Raw genomic sequence first — 16,656 nt, 5'->3', positions numbered from 1 at the left:
TTTTCTGTATTATGTATTTTATTTTTCAAATTGATTTGATTGGAATAATATATTTTATATTCATAAAAACTAGACGTATTATTTATAAAACATATTAAATAAGTATATAATTTAATACTCCTGTCCCACTCCAAATAAATCGTTTGGGTTGACATTTTTGTTAATCTTATGTATAAATTAATAGTATTTTGTTATTATCGTATGATTAAAAATAATATTTTTGAATAGAACTGGCAAAAATTATAAAATATGTGTTTTGTGAATTGGAACGAAAGAAGTATAAAAATAAATCATAAATCATAATACCATTATTGTTTGGATCTGTCTCGTCTCATTTTATTTTTTAAAAATTATTAAATTAAATATTCAAGTTTGACTTAAATATTGTATTAATAATTAAATTTTTATTTAAAATAGCATATATCTACTAAGTATTAGGTCAGAAACTTATTTTCAATTCAAAATTTGATTATATCCATGCGAGTCCGTAAGGCTATATCCAAACGCACATTAGACTATGTTAAATCAAATCAAAATACAAATATTGAAATGAAGCCAATTGTCCAATTCAGAATACTAAAATGAATATAAATATGTATATATATAACTGAGCAAAGAATAAAAATTAACATTAACTCTCCAACCCCCCCTCAAAATGCTCCTATTAAGGATCATATTTACTTTTTTGTATAATTTTATTTAATATTAAAAATATTTTTATTAGTATAATTTTTTGTATAATTATCCTTCTACTAGTAGAAAATATTTTTTCAATTTTTTCTTAATTTGCACTGTATTTTTATATAATAATTAATATTAAAAATAAAAAAGTAAATGAGATCCTTAAGAGCCGGACAGATATAGTATATTCTCATTGATAGCTATAAAACCACTAATACATTCTAAGAACAGCCTGCACTACTACTACTGCTGCTGCTGTATGTGCCAAACCATATAAGCAAACACACCTGTACATACACACATACATGATCAAGATCTACATGACAATGATTAGCTTACAAATGTATCTACTAATGCATACATTAATTGCAGACTCTGCAAAAACCAACAAATGATCTCTACTTTCTCATCAACTGTGTCTTTTTTTTCACTCCAAAATTTTGTCCAAGAGTAATCGGACCAAACTTCTGAACTATTCTAAGAAGAGTGGCGTGAAATGTCCGCCGACTTAGCAGCAAGGAAACCGTAGATGAATCAAGAGAGAATCCTTTTGCATGCATTTCTTCAAAAACTGCTATTGCATCATCATATTTATCATGCTGCATCATTCCTCGAATGAGAGTATTATAGGTGATGTGATTAGGCAGCACTTTTGCTTGTTTCATATTAGAAAGAACACTTTTAGCTTCCTCGAGTAATCCCTGCTGGCAACACCCTTTCATCAAGATAGTATAAGTGACAACATCCGGTTCCAAACCTCTACAATGCAGATTATTGAAAACAGAAAGAGCAATGCTGAGTTTATTGGCTTTGCACAACCCATTCATAACAATATTGTAGTGAGCAATATGAAGACATGCACCATTATGCTCCAATGCATGTAACATCTCTAATGCTTGTTCCACATACCCATACTGGCACAAGCCATGTAACATGTCACAGTAAGTATAAAAGTTGGGTTTCATACCAGCATTCCTCAAATCATCAAGAAGTTTCAGTGCAGCTGAAATGTTGTGTGTATGAAACAGTCCCTTCAACAAAACATTGTACGTAACAATATGTGGCTTCAAATTATTGTGCAACATCTCATTAAATACACGCATAGCTTCTTTTATGTTCTTTGCAACGCAATACCCGTGAATCAGAATATTGTAGCTGTTAGCATTAGGAGATATATTCCTACAAACCATTGAATCAAAAACTTTTTCAGCGTCATCCATTCGTCTTTGCAAACAATATCCATCCATCAATGCGCTATATGAAACCACATTAGGATCCACACCTTTCCCCCTCATGATATGAAGTACATCCTCTGCCAGATCCAACAACCCTTTCTTACAAATCACATCAACCAATGTAGTAAACGTAACAACATTTGGATAGATTTTGCAACATATCATCTCCTTGAGCATCCTTTTTACTTCCTCCCATCGATTCAAGTTGCATAATCCAAGAATCATAGAAGAGTAGGTGAAACAATCAGGAGAGACACTTTTCATAGGCATTCCATCGAATATCTTGAAGGCCACATCAGCAATTCCATCACTACACAAACTGTGAATTACCATGTTTAGAATATTTGCGCTCGCTGGAACACCACTTTTTTCCATTGCCTTGATTAGTTCAAGAGCTAGAGCAGTATTTCCATTCTTGCAAAGTCCATTTACTACAGTCCCATATAAAACCACGCTCAATTTACACAACCTCTCTCTTACTATTTTTTTAAACAAAACTTGTGCCTCAGCAATCCGGTCTTCTCTAAACAAACCCCTGATTAAGGGGGTGAAGACATACTCATCCGGAGCATGACCAAGCTTAAAGAACCAACCCAGAATGGATAACGCGCAGTCAGTCCGGCTAGAGAAGCAATAGCTGTTAATGACAAACTGAGGGTATAATCGTCGACCGGAATCCCTATACAGCGCATATCTCGAAAAAGAGAAATGGCAACGGAATACTCTTTCAACTTGACTACTGAGGACAACAATTCATTATATTCTATGACCCTGGGAGAAGGCCTTCTTCGACAAATTTGATCGAACATATAAAGGGCATGATTCACCTCACTAATATTCCCGCAATTCCCCACAGAGTGCGTTCTAAAAGAGCGACAGCGAGAAACAAGAGGAAATGTGAATCTGAAATGAGAGAAAATACCTGAAGCTGAAGTAAAAGCAGTTGCATAGAGAACAGGCAGCTTGAAACCATAGTCGTTCATTCCGGAAACGAAACGAAGAGCAGCGCGTGCGTTCTGACCTCAAGTACTAGATTAGATTAGGGCGTGATGAAGAAGGGGAGATTAGTGATTGATCGATAGCCGTCGCCGTCGCCGGCGTCGCTAATATTGCATATTGTGCCCTTCTCTGAGTTTGGGAAACTTTTTGGGTTATTCTGCTATTTATGAAACATAAACGCAAATGGTACACTGGTGGGTGGACCGGTCATCTTACCACACATTTCCGCTGTGACTTGGGGCGGGCTGTTTTGATTTGGGGGACACTGAGAAGGCTTTGTTTCCCTTTTTTTTTTTTTTTTTATTAAATTATAAATATAAGAAAAAATGATTCCCTCAGTCCCAAAAATCTTACCAATATTTTTTTTTTTTTTTTTTTTGGTATATTTCAAATCTCATGCAATATTTTTAAAATAGAAAATAATTAATTATTGTTACGACAAAACGAGAAAGAAAGCAAACAAAGAACATAAAGATTTTAAGTGATTCGGTGACGGTGTATCAACCTACGTTCACGGGCAGGAACCAGAGATATTTTATTATACCGATTCAGAGATTTACAATTATGTCATCCGACTAAGAACCATAGTTGTGTATTTATAAGCATCCCAAAACACCCAAAACCCTAAGCCTATTTGTTATTAATTAGGATAATCCCAAAATGAACCCTGACAATTGAAACAGTCCTTTCGCTTTGGTTTCGGATCGGATAGACCGCTAAATCTAAGTCACGTTTCAACAATTATATTTAATCTCTATCCCACGCTTTATCCCCTCGTCCAAATAAAAAAATAAAATATATATTTCTCTCAATCACATCACCTAATTTCTAAATTATCGTACTTAATGCTACCCACCTACAAACCCATGCAAAAAATAAATGTTGCACCTTGTTTGGGACTAAAAGAGTATAATATATATCATTTTGTAGAAAATAAAAAATTTTATAATACAAATAAATAATAATTTATAAATTTATATCAAATTATACAAATTAATATACATTTATATTATTATATTCATTACCATCAAATCAATACAGATCAAAACTCTCCAAACTCAAACCAAATCTAAACCAAGAATACATAAATTCAAATCTATTTAAAATTTAAATAAAAACCGAATTCAAACCCAATTTTTTCTAAAACCCCCTAAGAAATTGACATTTGTTTTTGTCTGATTAGTTTTCATAATACCAGCATTCTACCGTGCCGCGCAATTTGTATAAATTATTTAAATAACATTAAATATATAATTATTATGAGTATGTTTCTTTAGGATGGTTCGGGAAAAATTGTGTTTGATTTTGAGTTTGATTTTTATTTGAATTTTAAAATAGATTTGAATTTATGTGTTTTTTTTGTGTATTAATTTGGTTTGAATTTGGAGAGTTTTTGATATTATTGATTTGATGGGTGATGAATATAATAATATAAATATATATTAAATTTAATTGATGAAATTAATAATGAAATGGTTTCATTATGTATTTATATTATATCCAACATATATATTTTTAAATTTTTATTTATTTGTATTATAAAAAAATTTATTTTCTACAAAATGACATATATATTGTATATTTTTTATTAAATATAATATTATAAATATCAAATAAATATAATATTTGAATTTTTATTTATATTTTAAATAAAACAAATGCAGCAAAAAGCTGCAAAGACAGCAAATGCCGGGCACTTGGGGAACAAGCCCGGTTTTGGCACAGTAATTTTGCTCAAATCGGATTTGAAAAAACACAGGGTGTATTCCTTTACGTTGGATTTGGGAAGATTTGGTTTGGGTTTGGGTTTGGATTGGATTTGAATTTTTTAGGAGTTTTGGGAATCCGCATTTTTTTTGGTGTAGTAGGTTTATATTTGAATTTAGTGGGTTTTGTTGAGTAGTGATGCAATAGATAATGATTGCAGTGATGTGATTATTAATTTAGTTTAATTAATTAATTTATACTCCGTTCATACCACTTGTTATGTCCACTTTTTTATTTTCGTCAATTCCACTAATTTTGTCATTATTTGTAACAGTGTTATAAATTATTTTGTTGTGTTATATTTGTATATACTTTTAAAAAAAAAATTAAAGAAAAGACTAAAATGTACTTTTTAGTGTTATTATGCAAAATTTATGACTTTAATAACTAAATGTTAATTAAATCAGTGGATTACTATTTACATATTTGGATTAAAAAACTAAACCCTGATTAAACAATATTAGACATTCATTTATTTAAGAACCCGTGAAGCAAAATATACTCAATTGAAGCAAAAATATAAATATGTATTAATGTGATATTTTGAATATAAAATTAAATTTTAGTGTAATAAAATAAATAAAAATTTAGCATTTGATTTGATATTTTTGAAAAAAAAAAAAATTAAAATAATAAAATCAAGCTAAAACAAAGCCATAGCTTTTAATCAAACAAAATAACGATATAAAATCAACCAATTGAAGGGAAAATATAACTTAATTGTCCACTTGAAGAACTCGAGGGACTCTGAATCACTAATCATTTTGTTTAGTGAAGGTACCAAAACACTATAAAATCACTAAACACTAATCACTAATAAGAAAATCAAACGCAATTAGGTATGTAAAAATTGTGTAAATTAACACTATAAAATCAATAATTGTTACACCGAAAATTGAGAAATTTACTAAGGGTGTGTTTGTTTGAAGGATTTTGAAGGATTTTCACTATTCATCCAATTTTTTCCCCCCAAAAACATCAAATCAAACACCTATTTTTTCATTTTTTATATTATACTAAAAATCAATTTTACATTCAAAACATCACATCAAACCCTATTTATATCACATCATACAACTATTCAAATTCAAAAGTTTTACTATTCAAATCCCAATCCAAAATTCAAACCCCCAAACAAACACACCCAAATAGTTACTTTTTTCGTCTGCCATATTTAGCCGATTTGGGTTCGGCTGAGGAATTAAAAAAATAAATATTTTATTAAAATAATAAAAAATAAATAAAAATGTAGTTGGATGTATTTTTAAAATTTAATTAGTAACTAAAAGAATGAAGGGAGAAAATAATAAAGTTGACATTCGTAGTAAATAAATATTGAATGAAGATAATAATTAAGAGGGCGTTTGACAAAGAGAACAACTTTTAGCATTTTGACCGGTCAAACAGTTAATTTAGGTATTTGGTAAATTAAATTTTTGGAACAACTTTTTGGACCCAAAAAGCTAATTTTTGAAAAAACTAACCTGCCCAACGTTTTGAAATAACTTTTTCAGTTTAAATTTTTTTATTCGTTATTTGTCCTTAAAAATTTATTATGCATTTTACACAAATAAATATATTTTGATTATTTATTAATTATATTAGAATATTTTATTATATTATAGTTTTACTTTTGTAAATTTAAAATGATTAATTTTTATATATAAATTATTTTAATTGTAATATATATAAATTAATTTAAATAAACACAAAATATAAAATATATAATTATTTTATTTTATATTAAAATTATATTATATAAATTTTATATTAAAAATAAATTAAATTTATTGAAAATTATAAATATAATGAACTAATCGATAATTAACATAATAAATATATAAATGAAAAATTTATTATTTTATATTGTACATCATTTTCAATAGAAAAAATTATTTATATATAATTTTTAATAAAAATATAGTATTATTTTAAAAAATCTAACTATAATAAAAATAAATACTATTTTATAATACTTTTACAATTTTCAATAACTAATAACAAAAAATTTCAAACATTCTAAACTCAAAAGAACACAATTGAATATATTAGAAAAAAATAAAATATAAATGTCCTCAATTATCATTCTACGTATAAACAGCTAATATGAAACAGTTGTTTCACCAAATATTTTAGGCAAAACAGCAAAAAAACCCCCTGTGGTTTCCAAAAATTGCTGAAAAGCCCCCGTGGTTCTAAAACTCCAAAAAACCTACTCGTGGTTTCCAAAATGTTGCAAAAAATCCCCCATCCGTTAGGATTTAACGGAGGTTGTATAGCACGCACCTGAAATGCGATTTGTGGTCCATAGAGTGATATATTTCTGTATAAAATTACTAAAATACCCTAATAACTACTTTTTACAATATCTTCTTCTTCCTTGTTCTTTTTCTTTCTTATTCTTCCTCGTTCATTCTTCTTTTTTATTCTTCTTTCTTCTTCTTCCTCCTCCTTCTTCTTCTTTCTTACCAAACCCAGAATTACTTTTTTCTGTTTTTATCAAATTCAGAAATCTAAAAATTCAATTTGACATCAAGATTTGAAATTAATCTAAGAAGAAAAAAAGAACTTGCTGCTCGTTGCAACCGTGCACGAAAGAATTAGGGAGAAAAAATAAAGAAGAAAGAAAATTGGGGAAAAATAGATAGAGAAAAAAAAATAAAAAAAATTGGAGAAAAAAAAAACCTGATGTCTTCTTTCTCATCTTCTTCTTTCCCTTCTTTCTTTATTATCTTTATTTTCTTCCTTCCTTCTTCCCTCTCCAACCGCTTCCGCCCGTCATCTTCTTTCTCTTCTTATTCTTTTCCAATTCTTCATTCTTCAAAGAATAATTGGAGATGAAGAAGAAGAAAAAAAAATTGGGGGTAAAAGAAGAAAAGAAAGAAGCGGGTAGAACTACTATGGCGTGAAAAAGAATTGGAGAAGAAGAAGAGAAAAATTGAGGAAAAATAAGAAAAGAAAGAAGTGGAACTGTTATGGCTTGAAAAGGAATTGGAGAAGAAGAAGAGAAAAATTGAGGAAAAAGATGTGTGAAGAAGAATATGGGAAAGAAAAGAAATGGAAGAAATGGGGGTTTGCTGTTTTGCCAACATTTTAATATAAACAGTTAATCGAATAAGTTAGTCAAACCAACTAATTGAATCAGCTTACCGCTATCAACTAATTGAATCAGATAACAACTATCAGTTAATTACCAAACACGCCCTAAATATAAATATTTTGACTTTTTCAAACATAATAATGAGGTAAATTTAACAGACGGAAGGAAAAAAATAACATAAAAATAAATTTGAACTCATAAGCTCACGATCATAAGTCCAACCCCCACACACCAAGTCATCCCTTACGGGACAAATATGTAATATTTTTTTAATATAATAAAGGTATAATGGTATTTTGAATAGTAGTTATGTAATAGAGTTGCTAAATTAGAAAATGAATATTTTATTTTGGAAAAGGACAAAAAAAAAAATTATAATATATTAAGGAGCGAAAGAGTATTAATTATTTCAATAATTTGTTACAACATATATTATATATGTGTACGCATATAATTTAGTTATATATTGTTTATTATATATTTATTTTATTTATTTTACTATGTTTAAAGAATATAGGTGTTACGTACAAAAAATAATAATAATAATAAAATTAAGGATAGCAGAATCTTAAAGGAAGCTAGACACGAACTCGGGTGGAAAAGGAAAAAATTTGCGCTCAGGTCGGTTGGTCAGGTCGGTTAGTCCTCGGTCGGTTGGTCAGGTCGGGAGGTCCTCGGTCGATTGGTCAGGTCGGGAGGTCAGGTCGGTAGGTCCTCAAGTCGGGAGGTCCTCAGGTCGGAAAGTCTTTAGGTCGGGAAGTCCTCAGGTCGGGAGGTCCTCAGGTTGGGAAGTCCTTAGGTCGGGAAGTCCTCAGGTCGGGAGGTCCTCAGGTCGGGAAGTCCTTAGGTCGGGAAGTCCTCAGGTTGGGAAGTCCTTGGGTCAGGAAGTCTTTAGGTCGGGAAGTCCTCAGGTCGGTTGGTCAGCAGGTCGGATAGGTAGGTCGGTTAGTCAGCAGTCGGATAAGCGGGTCGGTTGGTCTGCGGTCGGATAAGCAAGTCAGTTGGTACGTGGTCGGACCAAGTAAAGTCGGCTACTCACTTAAGTGAACAGTAGTTTGGTCACTTGGTGGGGGCGGCCAAGGAGTCTTTTGGTCTAGCGACCAGTTAGTCGCTGGATTAGTCGGTTGGGTGATGCAGTTGGCGAGACGGTTGCTGTAACTGACCAGGCGACGTTTCAAAACATTTCATCTTGAGCGGTTGCTGGCGACGGTTCCAAGCGTTTTCTTCAAGGAATAATTAAGGATTTGGATTTTTCTGGAGAAGGCATCTTCAATCAACTTCAACAAAGCAAAGTCAGATTCGGGGATCACCACTTTAAATTTCCAGCATTTTAATTTCCAGTTAATTTATTTATGTACCGTACAGTATTTAGAGATTCCTAATCTCAGACGCTAATTAATCAAGTTTAAAGATATTTTCCATATCTTTGAATTTTACTTTTTGTTTGTTGAAAAAATACATTAACAAATTGGCAACCACAATGGGAGAAAGGCAAGATTACTGATCCTACATCACCAGAGAATTTCATACGACTCAGGTCGGGCCGAATCGTCAGAAGGATCAACATGGCAAGCACACAACCTCAATCATCATCAGCACCGGTGGGAGAAAATGTTTCACCACCAGTTATGCCAAATCCAGGGGAGATTCCCCAACCACCTACCGATTGGTTGTCTTATTTTTAGCAAATGAACAATCAGCAGAATATGTTTATGCAGAACATGTTGCACGAGCAACAAAATCTTATGCAAAACATGTTGGATCAGACATTCTCCAGATTCACCCTATATCCAAACATGCTTCCAGCCGTGTCACCTTCTTGTTTTAGGCGACTTTTCCAAGATCAACGTTTGCAGGGCCAATGTATGTTGACAGTTCATTTCCAAGCGTCACAACTTTCAACCGAACAGATATGGGGAAGACTCCTCTAACTTTCCCAGATAATTTTCCTTTAGGACCGAGAGTTGATAATACCCAGCCGAATGAGAGGTTGGGGGAACAGGCTCATAATTCCATCCAAACTGAGCCAACTGTCCTTAGAGAAGAAGGATTGGGAGATCAGATTCATAATCCCATCCCAGACGAGCCAGCCTTCTCTAGGGAAGATTTTGTTCCACCAAGGGTAGATCCAGAGGACATCGCTCGAGTCTTGCGGGTACAGTTCGGAATGAATCCGCAAACGGTGAACCAACCGGTGTATCAGAGGCCATTTCCGGAAAGGATCATCAACGACTATCCTCTCCCGAGGAATATCGACCGCCAGACTTTCATGTTTTCTCAGGAGAAGACGGATCCTCCACCATAGAGCATGTTGGTCGGTTTACAGCACAGTTAGGAGAGATCGGTAACAACCCTTTTTATAAACTGCAACTATTTGGGTTGTCTCTTACCAGAACAGTTTTTTCGTGGTTTGTCGATCTACTGCCTGGAAAAATACAAACCTGGGAAGGTTTGGAAGCGGCCTTTCATGCAAGGTTCTTTATTCCTCTTCCAACAGTCTCACTCACAGACCTTTGGGAGATCGAGCAGATGCCGGCGGAGACCGCCTCCCAGTTCATAGAACGGATGCGATTAATGAAGGGACGTTGCCCGATAATAATTGAAGAAAGTGATATGACCACTTTGGTGGTCAGGAAAATGCACACCAATCTTCGGGAGGCTTTGACAGCCCACGATGTTCGAGATCTGGCTAGTTCAGTATCTAAGGTAGGAAGGTTAGAATCACTTTTTAAAGAGAATGATAAATAGAAAACATTATTAATGATTTTAGTATACAAAATAATATGAATATAACTAAAATTGAAACGCGTAATGATCAAAAGAGAATGATCAAAAGAGAATATAACTAAATTGAAAACTTTATTAATGATCACTTTTTAAAGAGAATGATCAAAAGAAAACTTCAAGTAATAAAACTTTCATATTTTTCGGTAGACGATAAATAGAAATTTTATTAATGTCACTTTTTAAAAATAATATGAATATAACTAAAATTGAAACGCGTCCAATATTTCTTAAATATTGAATAGATATACTGTTATAAGGTATTGAATAAATATTTTGTGTTTCTATATCTACTAATAAGTTCATATCATATCATATATGTTTCTTCCGTTCGTTTCTGAGGGTCACATATAAATTTTGTATCATTGTACTTAATATTAATAATATATTTATATTTGTATAATTTTTTGTACAAATGTCTTTCTATTAGCCGTACAAGACACTAATGGAAGTACTTTTGTAATTATTTCTTAACTTGTACTACGATTTGATATAATAATCAATATTCAAATATCAACACGCAAAAAGTAAATGGAACCCTTAAAGCCAGACGGAGAGAGTATTTTGTATATATATATATATATATATGATAAGGTACTTTAATTTGTACACTCTCATAATTTTGAGATTTTTTTTTTAATTTTTTTTATTTTTGGATAATTGGTAAAATTATTATATTTTAAAAATTATTTTGGATAAAATTATAATTGGTTGGAATAACAAAATATATATACATATATAAATTATGGTTTGATGACATGTCATATGTTGCCTATTGGACTAGGTTTTAACTTTATATATATATATTTACATGAGCAAAAAAAAAAAGAAGACTGAACAAGAATCAGACATAGTTGGATGTCTTGGAAAAATTGGTTGATACTTTTATTTTGGTTGTTATTTTGAGAGTTTGTTTGATTTGGTTTTCTTTTTGTTATATTTTGTATTTGGATTATTTTAAGAATATATCTTTAAATACGTTATATCGAGTCTATTTTTATCTTTTGTATTAATTTGGATTCAAGTATTTCATATTTTGTCCATAAAATTAACATATCTTATTTTTTAATATTTTTGATGTAATTTTATATTATTTTTTTATGACGGTAGTGTTAATGTTATCAAAGAACTACCATAAGAAAAATATTGCATGCATACATGCACAATAAGAGGATATATTTACCTCGAGTTCAACCAGGTAGGTAATTATTTTATTTTTTTTTAATGTTGAATTTAGATAATTTGTAAAATTATATTTTTTACAAAAACAATTAAAAGAAATTGAATAGAATTAGGATTTGTTGCTATAATAAATATAGATAGGTTTAGGATTTTGTTGTATTAAGTTATATTTTAATTATATATATATATATGACAAGATATTTTAATTCTTGCACTCTCAAAATTCTAAATTTTTTATTTTTTAAAATTTCTATATTGTTTTTTTCGATAATTTGTAAAATTATTATATTTTAAAAATTATTTTGGATAAAATTATAGTTTGTTGGAATAAAAAAATATATATACTAGGGTTTGAGACATGTCATATGCTGATAATTGAACTAAGTTTTAATTTTATATATATTTATATGAGCAACCGTGAAATGTGATTAAAAAAACTGAATAAGAATCACACACCGTCCGCTCATGTCTGGCAAAAATTAGTTGATACTTTGATTTTGGTTGTTTTGAGAGTTGTTTGATTTGGTTTTCTTTTTGTTATATTTTATATTTGAATTATTTTTAAAATTTTGATTCTTGTCGACTCTATCGGTGGATATAAGTATGTATCTTTAACTACGTCATATCGAATTTATTTTTATCTTTTGTAGTAATTTGGATTCAAGTATTTCACATTTTGCCCATAAATTAACAATACGCTTGTTTGCATCACGAGATATAAATTTAAGATTTCAACTATATATATCTTACTTTTTAATATTTTTGATGTAATTTTATTTTATTTTTTATGACGGTAGTGTTGATATTATCAAAGAACTACCATAAGAAAATGTTGCATATTGTTGTTCTTCAAACGAGCCTCCAATTTATCCAAACTACATGCACAAGAAGAAAATATATTCGAAGAAATATTATAATGCTAAGTTCATTACCTCGAGTTCATCAAATGCGAAAGTTGGCGGAACTATGACATTATACATAACCTGTTCTTAATGTATAAAAAAATAATAAGATATGATATTTTGCGCCAAAATAATACTCCCTCAGTCCAATTTCTATTGTCCTAAAGTATATTTGCACAACTTTTAGGTAATTGTCTTTTTATTATGAATGGACAAATTTGCCCTTAATTGTATGGTAGAGATTAAAAGTAATAAATGAATTAAAGTTAAAAATGTAAAATTTGTGTTTAAAAAAGGAAATAGGACAATAGTTGTTGGACATCCCAAATAGAAAAGTAGGACATTAGTTTATGGAGAGAGGGAGTATTTTACAAATATTGGTACGAATTTTGCTTACACTTTGATCTGCACCATCATGTCCGCGCCATGTATTCACTCAATGGTTCAAAATTTAAAAGAAAACTATGTTACTGAAGAATATATCTATTATCTATGGCTGATTGATCTGTGTAATTCTTGTTCTTCACATTTTCATACTGGGGCAAATGTTTTCTAGGCAAGAATTTACTAAATAACACATTTTACAAACGAATATAATAACTTATATAGAAAGAAGTAAAGAACAATACACATAAATCATTATAATTTAAATGCAGTTGCAATCCTAAAATTAGAATTAGGGACTTCTTTTATCCTTGCTGAAAATAGTTTGCAAACAAGACATAATTAAAATTTGAATGACAGGTTATAAAATTAGAGTCTAATAAATTGTAAATGAACAAACAGGGCATAATGGAATCCAAGAAATTATAAATATAGATTATGGGAAAAAGAAGAGAACTTTCAGGGTTAATCCCAAATCCAACTCATTCCAGACAGACCAGTCTGGTGTAATTTTTCAGCCTATGGTTTTCCAGCAAGTGGTTTTGAGCCTACGAAACCCGTCCTGAAACTACCCGTCTCCATCTCTAGTTTTGATCGTTGATCTAGAGATGGCGCTAATACATTTTGGAAGCACAATATGCCAGGTAGCCCACTACTTGTACGATCCCCACGTCAACTAATGCTATTTAGGTCTCCTACAATAACCAGATAGAGTTATCCTCAAATACTTATCTTTCTCTTGAATCATATTATGACAAGAAGCCTATTAGTGAAGAGTACAAAACTACATATATATATATATATATCCTTAAAACAACTTTTATTGTTTGACAATGCATACATCGTCTCCACTCAAACTATAAAAGTAAATACATATATAATGAAAATATGGAAGCAATAGTCATTAACTTAACAACCAACACTATAGAACAAACAACTACTCATGAGATTAACTAATTGCGCTGTAATAGCATTCCATATGCATTCATAACAAAAACAAACAAATAATGTTTACTTTCTCAGCAAATGTGCACCAGGAACAAACATTTTTTTCCTTCCTTGAAAATTTTGCTTAAAAATAATGCGACCAAACTTACGAACTATTTTAAGAAAAATGGCACGAAACTTCCTTGATCTGTGCAGCAAGGCAATCGTAAATGGATTGAGGGAGAGGGAGAATCCTTTTGCAATCATTTCTTTGCAAACTGCTACTGCATCATTGTATTCACCATGTAGCATAATTCCTCGAATGATACTATTGTAAGTGATGGAATCTGGCATCACTTTGTCTTGTTCCATTCTAGAAAGAAGATTTTCAGTTTTTTTGAGCAATCCACGGTTGCAACATTCTCGTATCAATATATTATAAGTTACAATATTTGGTTTCAAGCCCTTACAATGGAGATTGTCAAACATAGCCCAAGCCATATCAAGATTCTTCCATTTGCACCACCCATTCATCACAATATTGTAGTAATTACTATGGAGAGATACACCATTATGCTCTAATGCATGTAAGAACTCTAATGCTTCTTCAACATTCCCATGCCTGCATAGACCATCTAACATGTTACAATAAGTGTAAAAATAGGGTTTTACTCCAGCAACCTTCAAATCATCAAAAAGTTGCATTGCGTCTGAAAAGTTGCATGTATGAAACAACCCCTTCAACAAAACATTATATGTAGCAATACTTGGCTTCAAATTATTGTGCAACATCTCATTATATACACGCTTAGCCTCTTTCATATTCTTCATCATGCAAAACCCATGAATTAGAATATTGTAGCTCTTAGCATCAGGAGATATATTCCTACAAGCCATTGAATCAAAAACTTTTTCAGCGTCATCCATTCGTCCTTGCAAGCAATATCCATCCATCAATGCATTATATGAAACCACATTAGGATCCACACCTTTCTCCCTCATGACATGAAGTACATCGTCCACTAGATCCAACAAACCTTTCTTGCATATCACATCAATCAATGTATTAAATGTGACAACGTTCGGATAGAGTTTGCGACCTATCATCTCCTTGAGCATCGTTTTTACTTCGTCCCATCGATGCAACTTACATAATCCAAAAATCAAAGAGCTGTAGGTGAAAATATCGGGAACAACACCTTTCATAGGCATCTCGTAAAATATCTTGAAGGCTTCATCAACAATTCCATCACTACAAAAACTATGAATTACTATGCTGAAAATATGAATGTTTGCCGGCACACCACTTTTTTCCATTTCTTTGATCAGTTCAAGAGCTGCGGCAGTGTTTCCGGTCTTGCAAAGCCCATTTACCACAGTCCCATATATAACCACATTCATCTCACACAACTTCTCTCTTACTATCTTTTTACACAAAACTTGTGCCTCGGTGATCCTGTCCTCAATAAACAGACCCCTCACTAATGGACTGAATGTATGCTCACGGGGAACACGACCTAATTTAATGAACCAACCCAGAATAGAAAATCCACAATCAGTCCAACATGATGAGCAATAACCGTTGATGGCAATATTGAGAGTACAAGCGTTTATTGGAATCCCCAAACATCGCATCTCTTTAAAAAGAGAAATGGCAACGGAATACTCTTTCAACTTGACTAATGACGACAACAATTTATTAAATTCTTTAGCACCAGGAGAAGGCCTTTTTCGGGATATTTGATTGAACATATGAAGCGCATCATTAACCTCACTAATATTCCCGCAATTTACCACAGGGTGAGTTCCAAAACGACGACACGGAGAAAGGAGGAGGAGCGTGCGGGAGAAAATACCTGAAGCTGAAGCGAAACGAGTTGGATAGCGAATCGGCAATAATATCCCCAGATTTAAATTGAAGTTCTTCTTGTTCTCCATCTCAATCTCATCTCAGCAGCTGCAAATCCGGAGGGAGGTTAGGGTTTGATTGAGGGAAGCGAAATGGGAATTTAGTGAGATTAGTGGAAGTTCTCCCAATTACCAACGGTTTGTTTCATTTCTAAAAAAAAAATAAAAATTAGTAACATATTTTTTTAAAAAAATTATTATATTATATACATTAATTATTTTTATATTAGCTATATAATTTTTTATATTTTAATTAAAAAAAAGTTCATATATGTTTGGAACCTAAAATGGCTTGAAACCTAAAATGGCTCCAAGATCGTTAGTTGATTTTTCGGTGCGAGTTGCGGAAGTATTCAAAAGAGTCTGTCCGTCGTTGAATTGGGAGCAACTCTTTCGGTGGAGCCTGCACGACTTCAACCGTAAACGATCGATTTCGATGGAATTAACTAATATTTACTAAAATTTGGATAAATCTACTGAAAACAGATAAAAATATACTAGAAAAAAAATTAAGCAAGAAATTAGCAAAAGAGAACATAAATTAGAACATAATTGGATAATCTCCTAAAATCTATAGATAAACTAGAAAATTAACTAATATTGCACATGCCTATTTTCTTAACAATTTTTATCTAATAATCCTGTGATATAAATATTAGGAGGAATAGTTCTATAGCTAGAATATCGTATTCTATTAAATATAAAAGTTTGAAACTCGACGAGCTAATTATAGAAATTGGCTTTTGAATAAGCATGTAGCTCTTATAAATTAAATACGGATCATTTT

At 31.4% G+C, this 16,656-nt stretch overlaps 1 protein-coding gene and 1 pseudogene across 1 annotated transcript; both read right to left on the bottom strand.

Moving 5' to 3' along the window:
* Positions 1 to 831: 831 nt before the first annotated feature.
* Positions 832 to 3,086, bottom strand: LOC127260316 (putative pentatricopeptide repeat-containing protein At1g12700, mitochondrial; annotated as a pseudogene).
* Positions 3,087 to 14,200: 11,114 nt separating this feature from the next.
* On the bottom strand, positions 14,201 to 15,983 carry LOC127260315 (putative pentatricopeptide repeat-containing protein At1g12700, mitochondrial). The gene is made up of 2 exons (XM_051288034.1): positions 14,432 to 15,983; positions 14,201 to 14,334 (listed from the first exon to the last, which is right to left on the bottom strand). Coding segments are annotated over exons 1-2 (1,470 nt in total). The 5' UTR covers positions 15,900 to 15,983; the 3' UTR covers positions 14,201 to 14,332.
* Positions 15,984 to 16,656: the final 673 nt, after the last annotated feature.

This window comes from Andrographis paniculata, unplaced genomic scaffold (assembly GCF_009805555.1).
Source record: "Andrographis paniculata isolate CXL003 unplaced genomic scaffold, ASM980555v1 Contig61END, whole genome shotgun sequence".
NCBI lineage: Eukaryota > Viridiplantae > Streptophyta > Magnoliopsida > Lamiales > Acanthaceae > Andrographis > Andrographis paniculata.
This window is presented reverse-complemented; position numbering and strand designations above follow the sequence as displayed.